The 17,764-nt window shown below is 38.5% G+C and overlaps 1 protein-coding gene across 1 annotated transcript in view; it reads left to right on the top strand.

Moving 5' to 3' along the window:
• The first annotated feature begins 8,943 nt into the window (after window positions 1-8,943).
• tafa5b (TAFA chemokine like family member 5b) overlaps window positions 8,944-17,764 on the top strand; it is a 28,184-nt gene continuing 19,363 nt past the window's right edge. The window contains exon 1 of the mRNA XM_036575470.1: window positions 8,944-9,034. Within this exon, the coding sequence (XP_036431363.1) occupies window positions 8,944-9,034 (91 nt within the window). The remainder of the gene's footprint in view (window positions 9,035-17,764) is intronic.

Raw genomic sequence — 17,764 nt, 5'->3', positions numbered from 1 at the left:
CTAGCTCCCCTTCAATACAGCGCTGAAGGTTTTCTTCTTTTACACTATGTGTACATGCACACACTTGCATGTAACAAATTAAACCTCTGTTTTGTGTGTTACAATGTTACATATTACAAAGCAAAACTATGTTTATGTCTATGTGTTTAAGAATGGTTTGATGAACAAGTCAAACACATTCTATGATCTCCTCTGTCCCCCCAATCTAAGCACCATTCTTAATTCATGGAAAAGTCTAGAGCGCAGAGAAGACTTCCTCTTCACTATTCCCTCAAATAAATTTTCTTCTAGAGGAATTCTTGAACTGTGAACAAAGGTTATGTGACAGCATTAAAAGGACTGAAGTTTTCTGGCAGCCAACCTCTTTATTAAAGACTTGATATAAATACAATTGCTAAATGTTTCTATTATTATGGATGGCCCCTGTTTGCACATATTCATCGTGGCCATGACGCTGCAATATTGCTTCATTTGAAAGTCTCTGCTGAAGTATTCAAACTTGACTGGTTAATTTCAAGGACACCTGCTTAGAAATCTATTTCTTTTTACTAATTGTCATTAAAATCTGTGGTCCACAGATTTCCTTCATAGAGCTTAAGGTAAAGACAATGATCAGTCTCTGATCTAAAACTGGGCACTTGGAGCTAAAGTTCAACTTTATACTGTATTTATTTGATTTTTTTCTTTTTGTTTACTTTCATCTGCATCATAACAAACACTTTTCTCCCTGTTTGCAGTTCTACATGGATTAGTCAGAAACCTAAACATCATATAAAATTATATTCAGTTGATAACAATAAAAAAATCAGTGTCAAATGCAAAACTAAAAAAATAATAATGTCTGATCAGAGAAAAGTATTCATTTTTTGAAATGTGTAAAATGGTAAATGCAAGTTGCATGCAACAGTGCAACAGTGAGTAATGAGACTGATCAAGAATGATCAGTGAACAGTACAATACTCTGCCTGAAGCTATTCTACATTAGAACATAGAATTTGTCTCCTCAAAATGTACATATTTAATTTTAGCTAAAAGATGTTAATCAAGGCAAATTTCATTAGAATTTGATTAACAGATCTGTTCACTTTGCTTGTTTATTATTTAGACTAACAAAACTTGCACATCACTTCATAATGGCACACAGTTGGGGACCGATGTCTCCTCTCAAGGAAGATGTGATGTAAAAGAAACTTCTCAATTCTAAGCATATGGATGTAAATATGGAAATTTTGCTTTCATTTGGCATGTGGTGTGACAGTGTTAGAGTTTGCCCTGTAGTGAACACACCTGCTGGAGCAGAAGGGCAAAAATGAGCACAGGTTCTGAAAATGATTTATGTAATTTAAAAGGAGTTATGTGGAATGCAATGTAATGAACATATAAACACTTTGGCACATTCTCACTTTTCATTTTTCTTCTTTAACTTAAGGATTTTCTTACAAAACACATTATAGGCAACTTTCAAGAAATTTCTTTTTTGCTTGTGACATACGTCATTGGGAGTGAGCTTTACACATACAGGCAATATCAACACTATGGTGATGTTATATTAAGGTTATATTATGTTATAAATAGATATTCAGCATTTTGAAATGAAACTGTTCAGATTCACAAAACTAAATTTTGAGTCAACGTTAATTAGTTCATTAATATATAATTATAATGTAACACTAACACAAAATGCTAACAATAAAATTATCACTTGATTTGAATATGGACACTTCAGTTACTTTTAAAGCGAATTGTAGGTAAAAAGGAGGAGGAACTGAATGTATTAGTACTATGGAGATCACATCAGTGAGTACTTTGGTTACAGAGGACAATCAAGCACATAGAAGCCTTTTACTCATTAGTGAAGTGCTGGAGCTTGAATTTGATGGACCCACTACTGTGTAAGAGTGTCCAGCACTTTTTAATGGCACCGTACTTGAGCTGGTTTCTGTCGTTCATTAAGTCTTGTAGCAGTGAATTAATATCATCCATACTATTTGTGTAAAATGTTGAAATGAGGACAGAGAGTGCAGTGATTAGCAGTAAATGTAGTGAAAACATAGATGGCAGAAATGTGGTGAGAGAGAGAAATAGGGGAAGGCTTCCCACCTGGCATTTCAACGTTTATTCACGGTTGAATAAACATTGTGGATGAAGGTTGAATCACCGTTGGATTTTGTTTTGATTTTGAAAAGTGGATCAACGTTGATATTGTGACGTTGTTTCAACGTCTTACCTTTCAACATTGAAACTTCCAGAGCACAAAAATCAGTGGGCCACATCTAGGCCGAATACTGCACACCGAGCTTGAAAGGCATCAGCCAAGACTTCAGTTTGAATCCAGGCCCAATTCTGTCCCAACTGGTCGGTTTACATCCGGGTACGCCATGATATTAACACTCCCCTGCCCAGCCAGCAAAAAAATACTCATTTTATTCACTTCCAGATACTTTCTGCATAAGTCTAAATCTCTATTTATTAACTACATGTACGTGAATCAAAGCATAGCATTTGCTCAGATGCAGCCTAACATTTACTTTTATTTAGAAACAGCATAACAGAGAAAGCAAACAACTGTAATAAGAAAACCAACTGACCCAATCCCCAATGAAGACAGTACAGCATAGGTGAACACAGCTGAACAATCAACTGTTTGCCAAAGTTTTAATATGCATTATCATGTCTTCAGCCAGTATGTACCGTAACATGCCTTGTAAAGTCAGCAATTCTTAAAGCTCACCTGTTTTTATCTGTATGCATGCATGAATTTCAATGACAACACTAAAAATCATTTGGAAACAATTGCTTTAATTGTCTTACATAAATATACACAGCACTTGCCTACAATACAGACCAAATAGGTGGAATAGTAACCAAGTTACAGCTCAGTTAGGATAACTCATAAAGAAGAATTTCAAAAATTCCTGAATAATTAATTCCATTAGTTGTCGACATGTGGCTGCCCTGTCATTCAGAGTGGTTTGATATGAAATGGTTCATTGTAGGGAAATGTCCCAACTAAGATTTCTTTATAGCGGTGGGGATAGGAACCAGGGGTCACCATGTCTGCCACACAAAAATAGCCATTTTATTTGATACTCAAAACCACCTGTGAACCTATACGTGTGTTTTGTGTAGTGTTGATTATGGTGCATGTACTCATCCACCACAAAGGAATTAAAATTAAGTGATTAAAATACATTAAGTCAAAACTTTATCACAAAACTATCATAAACAATGTTTCAGTCATCACGCACATATTAACCATTTTATATAATAAATTTGAGAGGGGGCTTTCAGAGGCATTAAATTCTTCACTATCACCTCCACTTTGAACATTTCTGAATCATAGCTAGGTTTCTCTAGAACAGGGCATTTCGCACCAAACCACTCTGAATGACTGCTAACATCGCAAACATTTAACTATACAGATTTTTTTTTAATCGGCAGAGTTCCCCTTTAAGTTTGAACTATCTCAAGCACCAGTCCCTTGACGTCTCTCCCTCTGAATATTTCTGCTTTATCTTCTAAACTCGTGGAGTGAAGCATCAAACCTGGTCTGTGATGTGAAGCCATAAGCTCACACATCCCAAAATAACCCCACACATCACAAAACCTGATTAGTTTCTGACTTTGGGACACTCCAGCACCATTCACTTGATGTCACTTGCTCAAATTTTATGTTCTTATTTTGAAACTTGAAACATTTTTCTTCTCAGTCAGTAAAGTGATCTTTTCTTTATGCTACAGAATATCAGAATATTTGAGATAATATTCGATTGAAAAGTATTAAGATTGTTTTTTTTTTAACTTAAAAATGTTAAAAATATTCAGTAGTTGCAGCCCTACATCTGACTATTCCTGTAATCTCTCGAACCCAAACACAACAGAACACATACACTCATATGCAGAAGTTTGTGTGCCCCTGGCCAAGTAAGGTTTTGTTGCTTTCCTTTCGAACAAAACTTCTGCACATAAACAGCATGAAATAAATATTGACAGAAAATAAATAAAAAGGAAAAAGTAACCAGATTACATGTTACTGTTTTTTTTAGGATTCTGTTTCTTCTGTTTACAGTTATTTGTTGTTTTATAGTGTAGTATCATCAGCCTATTATCACTTTGACAAATATAAAGAGACAAATGGAAGTGTTTATTAATGTTTTAAGTAAAACAAATTGATGTTTTAAGTAAAACAAATACTTTCTGGTTCTTTACTCTCTCCCATTACAACACCAAAGTGTTTTCCAGAAGCTCATCTTCTCTTTGTTCTTCACTTTTGCATCCTTTGAGGCCTCCTTTCTCCTTTTCTCCTCAGGCTTCTTTTGCATTTTGAGCTCCTTGGCCTTTTTCTTTTGGATCTTCTTCCATTCTCGTCTTTCTTCCTTGCTCATGTTCTCGCTCGGGACTGGGCTTACGTGGTTTTGCAGCTCCTGCATCAGCCTGTGTTTCTGAATGACCACCAGAGGAACCACTGATAGGATCCTGTCCTCGTTCTCCTTAATCGCAGCTACCGGATCCCTCATCATCTCGCGTTCACGCTCCAGCTCCTCCATCTTCTGCTTTATAAAGGCCTTGTACTTGATGTTCGCCTCCAGATTTTTGGAGCGGAGCTCATCCGATATCTTCCAGATCTTCTCCACCTTCTTCTTTTCTGCTTCACACATCTTTCTCATCTCCTCAATCTCTTCATCTTTCATCAGGAGCTCACCCTGTGGCTGCTCATTCGCCTCTAAGAGCTGCTGGGTGCGTTTCTTCATCTGGGCTTCTAGATGTTCTTTCTCCAGTGCCTCAGCAGCTGTTTTCATCTTTTCTGCCCTCTCCACTCCTCCCTCTCTGTCCTTCAACCATTCAGCTTTCTCTCTGGATGCTTCTTCCATCTTTCTGGCTTGGTCCAACTGCCAGTCCTTTGTCTTGAGGTCAGCACTGAGTTTCTCCACGCGCAACACCAGGCAGGCCTCCTTCACCGTCCACTGTCCTCGTTCCACCTTTCTAATTCTTTCTGCCTGCTCTCTTTCTTTCTGTCTGTCCATCCTCTCAGTCACCAGCAGATGGTTCAGATGCTTTATGTGATCCTGAAGCCTCTTCCATGCCGCTTGGATTCTGTCTTCATCAAGACAAGAGATCTTGTAATCCAAGTACTCTATATCGGTTCTTATGTTCTCCATATTATCACCTTCCATTTTTATTTTCACGCTTCTAGTCGGGACACTGCAATGTAAAGATTGTAAGTTTGAAGAAATCCTCAGATAAAACGCTGAGACGCTGACCTTCCACTGCGATGTGAAGTTCAGAAGTGAAGAATTGAGCTTCTGCAGGCTTATTTATAGATTTTCACGAGTGACGCCAATCATTCTGCAGCAACATTCTAATGCTTGCAGTTTCCTATCTCTTGTATTTTGGTGACGTCACAATCGCGCTGCCACCAATTTGGTCATCAACTTCAAGTTAACTTAGCGATGCTGTGGCGGTTTGTAACGAGATAACAAAGCCATAACTGATCCAACAAACGCAAACACATTTTTGAAACACTTTTTAAATGTGTGAAGCACATTAAGCAGATTATTTGAGTGAACTGACTTCATTTCATTCTATTTGTGGTTGTACTGATGACAAACGAAAGCTAAAATCTGAGCTGACATTTCCAGCTGCGATATTATTTTCGTGTTCCAGACCGCACACTAGCACACTAAATAATCTACAAAAATAGCGCATATACCATTAGAAGTGCACTCATTAGTGTAGTAAGTGAAGTGCAGAGGTGTGTGGTTTAGGACGCGTTAGATCAGCCAGTGAGACGTGATCAGCAACTCTAACGGCTGATTATAGCGTTGCTGTGCTGCACATTAACTGCTCAGTAATCATCTCCAAGCAAATGTTTGAGGTAATTTGTTGATCAATTTTTTTTTATTGACGTAAACTGATGCATGTATTGAGTTAAATTAGGCATTAACTGAGCTGAGCTGGTGCTGGCTTCGTATTAGTCAACTTTCGAAATTCGTTCTACATTTAAGGCACCTCAGTGTAACTGCAGCACCATTTAAGGTGGAACTGAAAATTCAAATGAGAAGCTGGCGAGTAAGAAACTGACTTGAGCTTGATATATATGCATGAGTTTATTACTTTTTGGGCTTTGGTAGCTTTGGTAGCCACTTTTATTAGTTTTTATAAAATATAACACACTGGAATGTTCTGAGCTCTGGAGAAATGCAGGTTATACGGATCCAGTCCACCAATTTAGCTAATTTTCACCAAACGCGTTTTGAAGTCTTCCGATGTTTCCAGAAGCGGACCTAAACGCTTTTCCTGCACAGTTAAACATTGGTCGCTCACCCAGCGCAAGCGCACTCGGGCCGCCTCAATACAGGTGCTCTCAGGGGCCTCAATAGGGGTACTGATTGTCAGTTAACATAGTTTTCATGCTGTTACAACGGGCGGCAAGCTAAGTTTCCTCACAAACTTCACTTTCTAGTTACTGTTATTGTTTTTGTTGTTTTCTATTTTTAATATATAAATTTAGATTTTTGAAGTGGTCTTAAAATCAAAATATGAAAACCTATTAAAATAATAATGACAAAAATGATCATACACTATATTGCCAAAAGTATTCACTTACCCATCCAAATCATTGCATTCAGGTGTTCCAATCACTCCCATGGCCACAGGTGTATAAAACCAAGCACCTAGGCATGCAGACTGCTTCTACAATCATTTGTGAAAGAACGGGTCGCTCTCAGGAGCTCAGTGAATTCCAGCGTGGTACTGTGATAGGAGGCCACCTGTGCAACAAGTGCAGTCGTGAAGTTTCCTTGCTACTAAATATTCCACAGTCAACTGTCAGTGGTATTATAACAAAATGGAAGTGATTGGGAACGACAGCAACTCAGCCACGAAGTGGTAGGCCACGTAAAATGACAGAGCGGGGTCAGCGGATGCTGAGGCAGTGGAAACCTGTTCTCTGGAGTGACAAATCACGCTTCTCCGTCTGGCAATCTGTTGGACGAGTCTGGGTTTGGTGGTTGCCAGGACAATGGTACTTGTCTGACTGCATTGTGCCAAGTGTAAAGTTTGGTGGAGGGGGGATTATGGTGTGGGGCTGTTTTTCAGGAGTTGGGCTCGGCCCCTTAGTTCCAGTGAAAGGAACTCTTAATGCTTCAGCAGACCAAGAGATTTTGGCCAATTTCATGCTCCAAACTTTGTAGGAACAGTTTGGGGATGGCCCCTTCCTGTTCCAACATGACTGTGCACCAGTGCACAAAGCAAGGTCCACAAAGACATGGATGAGCGAGTTTGGTCTGGAAGAACTTGACTGGCCTGCACAGAGTCCTGACCTCAACCCGATAGAACACCTTTGGGATGAATTAGAGATTATTAGAGATTATTAGAGATTATGGTCAAAAATTCCCATAAACACACTCCTAAACCTTGTGGAAAACCTTCCCAGAAGAGTTGAAGCTGTTATAGCTGCAAAGGGTGGGCCGACATCATACTAAACCCTATGGATTAAGAATGGGATGTCATTCAAGTTCATATGCATGTGAAGGCAGACGAGCGAATACTTTTGGCAATATAGTGTATTTATAAGACAGAATGTTTAAGACATTATGTTGATTCAGTTAAAATTTCGCGATGATTTATTAGTATTTTGCTAACAACCATTTAACATTAAAAGGTTTTTTCCAACGTTTTTTCAACGTTGAAACAACAACTGACATTATTTCAACCACATTTCAACCAAGGTCAGTCATGTACCAGCTGGGTTTGAGAAAATCTCAGAGAGTAGATTGGACAGATAGAGGGAGAGAAAGAGAGAGAAGGGGAAACAGAGAGAGAGAGACAGAGAGAGACAGCGACAGATACAGAGAGAAAGAGAGAGAGAGAGACAGAGAGAGCAAGAGAGAGAGAGAGAGAGAGAGAGAGATTTGTGTCACAATGTAGAGTCAGTTGATGTTGGTGAAATGCTTATTAATGGACCAAAGAAAAAACAAACCATAAATAGAGGCGAGCTTTCCTCTCAACTGGGATTGCCATCGACCCCCCCCCCGCCCCCGCCCCGGTCATTTAAATAAAGACGTATACTACATTACAGTAAAATACATACACACACTAACGATACATTAAAGCCATAAGTAACGTCATTCAGTGAACACAACGCCACGTATTTCGGAGGGGGTTTTAATCGTTGATGACGTAACCCACAGGGCAGGGTATGAAACTGTCAGCCTGCGGGGTTTTCGAGGAGAGCTGCTGCTGCACCTCACGCGCAGGAGACGCTGGAGCTCGCAGGAGTCTGAGCGCGCGCAGAGCGCAGAGCCCTGTCACAGCACACACACACACACACGCACGCACACACACACACACACACATACACACGGCTCTCTCCGTCGGTGCGCTGAGCCGGTTTATGGATCTGATAAAGTCAAGCGCGGCTTCAGCGCTCGAGAGGAGTGCGTGCTGCGTTTCTCCGAGACAGTCAGACCGAGCGGGCGAGTAAACACGGCCGCGTCCTCATCTTCACCCTGATAACGGAGCGGAGCTGCTCTCTCTCTCTCTCTCTCTCTCTCTCTCTCTCTCTCTCTCCTGGCTGGACTACGCGCAGCTGTAACTTTTTATCCTCTGTCTGATGTGCGCCGCAGTCAGAGCTGATGGAACAGGTACCGCCACAGAGGCTCGTGTGAATATGATACAGCGACTCGTTCTCGCTCTTGCCCGATGTAGGACTCTGGTCTCTCCGCCGCAGCGCTTGTAACTTTGTGCGTAAAGCGATCACCGCATTAAACATTCAGCAGCTGCTCGGAACGTTTGAGAGACGGTAAAGTTTTCGAGCACAGGTTGTGTTCGTCCTGTCCAGTAGGTCCTGGACGTAAGTGGATTTGTGTCCTCTCTGTCCTTTTTCTTTTCCTCGTTTTTTTCGCGGGTCTGGAGTGATGGACGCTGAGTGAGCGAGTGGACATGCAGCCTGTCCGGGTGGCGTGGGCGCTCGCGGCAGCAGCTGCTGCCCTTTCCCTTCTGGCGTTGTTTCAGGCACGTTTTCTACGAGAAGGTAAAGTCTGTGTGTGAACCTGTGTCTGTTTACAGTCTGTGTTGAGCACACAGGGTACTGAGCGTGGCTCAGCAATATATACCATTTTCATTAACCTTTAATTAGTGAATAAATCAGGCTCAGACTGGACACTTTTCCTCGTATAACCTGAATTTGAATCCTACAACAAAATCCCTATTGCTGATTTTATACTCATGCACTCTCAGAAATAAAGGTATGAAACTGTCACTGGGACAGTACCCCTCTTGTCACTGGGGTGGTACCCTCAAGGGTGCATCTCAGTACCTTTATACAGGGAACATAATTGTAACATAATCCATTGAAATTATATTTTCTAAGTTGTATTGGCTCCACACACCCCGTCTCATCTCCAGGCTTTTTTTTATTGCTCTGTTTTAAAACATTAGCTTATGAAAATGTACAGATATGTGCTTTTCATCTGGGAAAAAACATATTCAAGGTACACAATCTTAAAACCACTGTTGTACCTTTGAGGGAACATTTACATTGTTTGTACCTTGATGAATGAAAAATGTACCTGCATAGCACCTTTTTTTTCCAACAGTGTAGTGTAGAATTCATTTGTGCCCAGTTTGACTTCAGTATAAAAACTGCCAACACTGAGCATTCTGCTGCCTGGCTGTTTTCCTCTGGGGTCGCTAAATTGTACTGAAATTGCATTGAACGTAGTGCTGCAATATAAATAATCTCTGTTAATAATTTAATGTTACTCAGCTGTCGTAGCAGAACACTGCACTTAGTGTAAGGCTTGTGAAAGAAAGGAGGGACAAGCAGCAACATTGCTGTGGGTCTTTGTGGCAGGGAGGTCTAGTTGAAGGGTAAAGGTCAACAGGTTTGAATACATATTGCTTGTCTTATGTAAGTCTGTGTTTGCTTTGCTGTTTGTGTACACCCTGACAATACAATGTCTAAAAGACTGCCTTAAATCCTCCCTCTGACAGCAGTGTGTAAGAGTCATTTGTACAGCACACATATATTAATACAAGTTCTATATCAGAGATTTCCCTGATAAGATTGTTTGAAGGACTATTGAACATGAGAAGCTTGAGTGAGCTTGTAATTATCACAAATAAAAGTGCAGCAGTGCGAAGACAGAATGATTGCAGGTAATCGATACATGTTACACTGACCATTACACATGTGCTCCCCTGTAGAATGGTAGAATAAGAACGTAAGGTATTTTATAAGATCATAGACTTTAGATATGTTCAGCTCAAAAGCGTTGACTCAAAGTTTTCATCTAACAGCAGGAAAATTCTCCTCTGTTCCATTGTGGGTTAATCTTCTATTTGTAGGGCTTTCACTAATTTTCATTCCATCCAGTCTCATGAAAACTGCGTGGCAGAAACGGCTGACCCCGAATCGCCCCTATCATCATAATGACCGCTCTGTAAACTGTAATGGCCTCAAGATTTAATCAGAAAAAGCCTTTTGCATATTGCATATAACGGGGATCAGGTGGGCTATGGAACAGTCACTGAAGGTAATTGCCCGAGAGGCATAAGTAAGCTTGCAGGTCTGCGCTGGCTTACTTCCATGGTTAAAAAAAAAAAACAACAACACACGTTGGCTTGGTTGCCACAGTAACAGGGCTTTTATTGAAGATAATTGGAGAATGCATGGCTTTGCTTTTCATAAAGTCAGAGGACACAAACGGAGAGCTCTGGCAGACTGATATTTGGTATCTGCCAAAACACTTTTCATTTTGCTCATGCTGGGTGATGCTGGGTGGGGAAGCTGGCGGGCTTGTTTGGCTCACATTTTTTTTAAGTCCTGTCTTTTTTGTGAAGTCATTTTAGCTCATTAAAGATGTTTCATTTGTTCAGTAAATTATTTTCGATTGTAACTGATTGACTGCCTTTTTAGTCACATGTAGGGGTGTCACTAGATGCTCATGGAAGGGGGGCTAAGTCTGTTATAGGGCATCTGGGGGCATGGTCCTCCTGAAGAATTTTTAAAGGCCCCATAATGTCTGTTTAACATGAACTTTTAGAGTAGCAACAGCCAGAACATTTATGAAAAATGGCTTTTTGGTCATGTTAACACACAGCAGATGTGTCTCCTTGTAGTTTGTATTAAGCACAAAGCTAATATGACGTAAACACTATATCAATTTGCTTACAACAGGCATAGATCAAGCAAAGGTACTGAAGTCAAGCAATGCTATCTCCTCTGTCGTAGATAAGCTGCACAGTCTTAAAAATATTATTCAAACACACAGATAGATATAGATCAGTTCTGTCTCAGCAGTTGGTGCCATCAGGAAGAGTGTGGTTTGCTCTGTAGGCATGTTTAATAAACTAGGTGACAGAAGTGCATGCTCATAGTGATAAATATTATATTTTCTCAGTTAAGTTCAGTTAAATTCAGTATTAATTTTAACTGAAAGCTTGAACAACTCTCCCTTGCTTCCTTCTTGATCACTAACCTCCATCAGATCAACTCCTTCAGTCCTGTCAGTCTCCTTCAGCTTCTTTCTCTCCCTCTCCTTGTCTGTGTTAGTGATACATTACTTTAAAACTAAGATTTAAAAGAATTCAAGGAAATAATGAGATATAAATAAATTTTGCTTATTTAAGTGGTAAACATCTTTAAACTGAGTTTAACTTACTGTACTACTGGTATCATTGTTTGTGAATACTGAGAAGAAATATAAAAACAAAGAATATAACAAGCTCTCAATAACGTTATTTTCATCTCCGTTGCTGGTTTTCTTTAAATTCTTGAACAAGTTTGCTTGACAGCTAGCTATCTAATGTTAGTGTTAGCCTAAACCCTTTTACCTAATGTGAACTCAAAGTTAGCTAACTAAGAAGCAACCGAGGAAAACCCAAAAGCCAGCTATACTGACCATAATTTACCACAAATCTGTGTTGTAGGTGGGTATCTTCACTTTGTAACTACTTATTGTTTCATTCTGTATATTATAGATTTTGAATAAGGTGCATTTAGTGAAGTCTTAGCCAAAATCCTGTCTTCACCTTCAGCAGGCTTATGTTTCTTTGAAGAGACCCTTCCCCAGGTCTGACATGATTGGCTCACAGCTTACAAGATCTGATATGATTGACTCACAGCTTACAAGGTCTGATATGACTGGCTCACAATTTACGAGGTCTGATATGATTGGCCAAGCCGGGGTTCCACTTTTCACGTTATGTTATTAAATCTCTGGTAGCACAACAGAGGAAGTGCCTCCCTCAATTTGTGCCCTGCCATCACAGTACATTGTGAATGTGGAGACGCGATGACAGGTTTGAATAATGAATAGTGAGAATAAACTACAGATGATTTAAACTAGCAATGTACATTTATTTGGAAGGGTGGGTTATATAACATTTCTTATAATATAACACTAAAGCATTGTCACATATGATGATAAACTGGTATGGTGGGACAATAGATGTCACTTTTGTTGACAGTACTGATTTACCTAAACTGGCCTTAGATACGTTGGATTTTTGCATGTATACTGTATGTATATATTTTGGTGTCTTGTCACAATAGCTGTAAAAACTATTATAGTCTATAAATATTTTATAGTTGATTTAAATCTATGTTTAAGTCTAAATCTGATCCTTACACTTAGAAATCATTCTGGTAACACTTAATGTGAATGATATCTACATAGCAAAATTATAAAACAAATAGAAGGATTTAGTGGTGTATTTAAAAAGCAATACTTGAGTGTTTCTGAACAGATGACATCAAAATGAAAAGTAAATGTCATTGGTCCATATTTATCAGGCATTTCCAAGCAAGCACAATAATCTAAGATCAGGTTTCATCAGTTCATGTAAGTTTATTCAGTGTTGTATAACAGCTGTAATCTGAGCCGCACAGCAACATTCTTGCTTTGACAAGTTCAATAATTATGGGCCATTGTACAGACATATTGGACAAATATGTGCGAAAAGAATTGACCCCACCCTTTCTGTAATGGTTGGTAATGTGGTTGAGGATGTGCCTGGAGCTGCGTTTATTTTCATGTATTCTTTACTGTTGTGCTTGTTAAAAAATAAGCTTGTGTCATCATATTTGTTGGCTTTTGTTTTTACCAATTCTTCAGGTTTCCACCTTACATGATTAATGAATGTTTTAAATGAAAGTGTTAAAATGAAAAAACAAACAAACATGTGTTCAGGTTTTAATTTGAGGACATCAAAATCATTCACAGAACTAATATGGCTGATTGTTAAATAGGTGCATGTCTTATAACCTCAACATTTCTTGGCAATCATGCTTCATAACAGTGTAATAAATGTGCACCACTTTAGTATAAGGGCATCAAATTCCTTAATGAAACTGATAAACATACTTCTTAACAGGTAGACATTGCAAGAAATAACATAAACATGTAATTTTTAAAACATTTATATTGTAGAAAATTATAAAAAACACACTTTACATGTGTGTTCCTGTTTGTCTTCTGTCATGATATAACTATAACTAACTGGAGTCATCAGTCATATGGCAAGAAAAGCTTCATTACATTAAACAGTCTACCAATGACACGGCAGAGGGGTCCTTTCATTCATATTGTCACTTATGTCAGTATAATGTCCTCTTGTGAACACTTACATAAACTGCTCATAAATACTCAAAGCTGTAAATATAATATGCTCAGTGCTTAAGGTTTAAATGTTTAAATACATTTATCGCTAATGCATCTGTCATGAAATATCTGTATAGCCTTTAAATAAAGTATTACAATAGACTATAAATCTGAAGCACTGGCCCCAGTTATTACAGCTAAGTGACTGTGATTTCACTTTTTAATGCCCTCAGCCTCTATCAGTACGGTCCACTATAAGGAATCATGGCAACTGCCAGCTTTTACTACAGTAACAACAACAAAAATGCTGTCAAATAATGTAGATATCCTGGATATAGCCATGTATTTAAACAGTAATAAACATAAGATAATTTGCTATTAAGCAAATTAGGCAAAGTCTAATTTTCAAATAAAATTACAGCTTTGAAGTTGAGGGAATGTATAAGTATTTTACTGGTTTAAAAAAAGTACAAGGTACAGATGAAAAATATGAAATGACCAGTGCTCACTGGGACTGGGTGATGCAAATTCAAAGAAAATATTTCACACAGGGAGTAAAAGGTAAGTTAATGTAAACCGTGTTCATCTCAAATAATGCAAAAAAACAAGACCCTCCATATTTGAGGAGGTATAAAAAGCCTTTATTAACACATAGCACTTACTTTACTTTTATAATTCCTAGTGTGGAACTAGTCATTTTAATACTATATGTAGTCTATACTATATATATTGTGTGTTTTATTTTCTTCAGGTTTTTTTTTTTTCAGTTTTCACACATCATCTGATTTTTCATCAGAAATTAAGGAGCCATATATCTACTTGATTAATTAAATATGCTCACCTAACTTTTAATATGTAGCAGGACAATTACACATAAAAACAACTACAGCAAAGTACCAAAGCATCAGGAAGATGGCACATATAAACATATGTATTCAGGGAAATTACTAGTTACATGTCTGGCTGATATGAAGTATGGAAAAGTTATTTGAACAGCAAAAAAAAAGGTGTAATCAAAATTAGTTATGGCAAATAGGGCTTGATTTAAGACACTTGGTGTAAGAACTGAATGAGAATAGAGCGCAAGATACAATATTCCAGGCGGCATTATCAAATAAATGCAAGAATATGCCATAAATTCCACTATTAATAAATGCCAGTATACAAACCACAGTTCGCAACTCCTCTCAGTCATCATTTAACTCCTTAAATGACTAGGGCAGACCGGCAGTCCCAAAGTTTTATTACACACTTCTATAATCTAATAATAGCTCAGCCAGTTTGAAGTCCCTGTAGTTATTGAATAATAAGCCTTAGTATGTAATAAACCTGGGATTTTAAGGGGTTAAATAACTGACACAAATGGCTTACAGTTGAGTGCGTTGTTTTTGTAAACAGCCTACAAGACGTGTTCTTGTACAGATATGGCTGATCAATAATTGTAAAAAGCGTAATGCATTCTATATAAGCAGTCTGTATAAAAACTCTATATAAACTGTTTATATAGTCATTAGGACTTTGACACTTGAAATGGGCTCTGATCACTTAATCCTATACATCTTAAAAACCATGTGTCCAGATTATTTATAGAATTATTCCATAGTTCATTTGTTAGTTTTTCTTGTATGCAGCAGCAGAGTTAAGGGACCAAAGACAGCCAGAAAGAAATGTCAGAAGGATTCATAGTTTCAAAAGGTCAAATAGTCACTGTAAATCGTGCAGATAGCAGTCAATCAATTCAACTGGTTTCAGGAGCTCTAGATATAAATTGGGTTATTGAGGAGATAGGAAATGAGCTAATTTTGTTAAAAATAAGAAAAAATGATTTCTTACACAGAATATTTAGGCATTGCAGATTTCATATGTGTGGGATAATTTATGTAACAGTCATTTTGGGTAGCTTATATCATAGGATGCTCTCTGCATGATGGCTTTTTCCAGCCTTTTTCAACAAGACACCAGCAAGCTCCTATCCTCTGTAGTCATTTACTAAAGCAGCTGAAGATCCTGACTGGCCTTTATTACAAACACCAGAGTCTGCAGCCCCCAGTGCTGTAGTTGAGACATTCTCACTTTTCAGTTACAGCAACATTTGTTCCTTTGCTACATTTGTTTCTTCAATTTATCACATCTTCCCTAATTGTACCTTATTTTATCCCCAAAATTAACAGTTCCCCCCCCTGCTGTCCAGGTCTTTCCTGCTGCACTAGAGCTGTCAGTCAAGGTGTGATTGCTTTCTCATTTGTAGTCAATCAGCACATGTTATGCAGTGCTCACGTAAAGTCGTCCATACATCACATGCATGCAGTGCATTACTTTAATACAGTTCCAGGAAAGCAGCGGGAGAAAGGAAAGTATTCATTAAATAGTAGGTTAAAAAGTAAATCAGATGTCTTTGTACAGCCAGTCAAATGTGTGTGAACACTGAAAAATGTTCAGTGCAGTGCTTAAAAGGGCTTGGTTTCTGAGTGTTGGTCAACTTTGAGAAAGTGGTGGATGTTCATAAAAGCAGAATATATCACTGCTATCAGGACAAAAGGGAAACAAAAGGGTAACTTTTTTTAGAGAAGAAATAAACATGTTCTGGCTATTAATGTTGTTAATGTAATGTGATTTGCTCCCAGTAATTTTGGACCATTTTTTTGGTCCATTCACAATGAAATGTTCATACAATGTAAAAGAGAGCTGAGGTTTTGATGTAAAAAGAAAAAAAAAAGAAAATCTGATCTGAGAGCATAAAAACAATTATATTGTTTCTATCCTCTCAAAACCTACCAAAATGTATTTTTGCACTAATTAATTTGTTTTTGCATGACAAAATACAGAATGCTCATGTGATGTTAAACACTTGAATTTTTAGGTAAGCCTGGGCAATATTTTGTTCTTCCAAATAAAGTGAGTAGTATGTAGAATGTTTTAGAACTGTGTTGAACCACCAATCGTGGATGGTTGTGACATTGCTGGGAATCGAGCTTTGGCCGCAGTGATAGGATGCCACCTTCATAGTCAACTGCACCACTTGGCAGCACCATTTTATCAAACCTAACACTTTTAAAAGAGCTTGATGAAGGTAATGAGTTCAGAAATAGTAAGTGATTAATCCTCATTGAACTAATTTAAAAGTTTTAGAAAGAGATTTGTTTAGCATTTAAGGTTTTACCATGCGGGAAGATTCATCGCTCGGCGCACAGGACCTGGCTGAGACAGAGATGCTTTGCCAAACTGGCTTAGCACCAGCGCAGTGACTGGCTGATGAGCGCTGCACACTCCAGAGAGCAGCTGGCATCTTCATTTCCATCCTCAACTAATCCCACTGGTCCCCACAGAACAGGGAGAAAAACCCAGGAAAGACGAGGGCGATTAAGAGATTCTGTTGATGCCCTGGCCAGATCTTTGCTCATTTCGCACCATTTTTTTTAGCAGATGTACCTTTTACTGGCAGAAAACATTTTACATGCTTATTATGTAACATGAATAAGGTTTAAACCCCAAATGATTACCGTCAAATCATTTAATTTCTTGGCGTCCTGGTCAACTAAATAGGACTACGGTTTGTACTAAACATACAACGTTTTATGAGTCAGTGGTCAAAAAATTCCAAAACAAAGTGGTGCAAAGTGTTTTATGCTATAGAAGGCTTCATGAAACCATATGTAGTTTGACTACATGATTTGTCATCGGATTGAAATGCTGATATCATGGTGGTGCATTCTTGAGAGCAGTCTTGGTCCCCTGATGATAGATTCACTTTTCACTCCATCACTTTTCTGACAGGCTGTAAGGGATAGCTTTTGAATTTCAGATCAGCAGAGGCAGCGCGCTCTCCTTCTCTGAGATGTGTGGTTGGCAGCTCTTTCATCCCTAAAACATTGGGCTGAAGCATGCACTGAAGTATGCAGGAGATTTCGGAGGGGGAGCTTTGAGAAGTCTGAGACACAGTAGACATTTCACTGTCACAAAGGCCACTCACACAGACAGACATGACGTATCGTCCATCTTGAATTGGGCCATTTAGCATGGCTAAGTGTCATTCTGTGAAAGTTTCGAAGACTTTTGTTCAGCGACAAAGAATCCGAGTTGTTTTCTTTTCCTTATAAATTGTCTAGAAATGTGTTTGCGTAAATTATCCTGCACTAGTGGATGAAGGGGTTAGAGTA

The sequence above is a fragment of the Colossoma macropomum genome, unplaced genomic scaffold (assembly GCF_904425465.1).
Source record: "Colossoma macropomum unplaced genomic scaffold, Colossoma_macropomum, whole genome shotgun sequence".
Classification (NCBI taxonomy): Eukaryota; Metazoa; Chordata; class Actinopteri; order Characiformes; family Serrasalmidae; genus Colossoma; species Colossoma macropomum.
The sequence above is the reverse complement of the archived record's forward strand: the minus strand, read 5'-3'. Positions and strand labels throughout refer to the sequence as shown.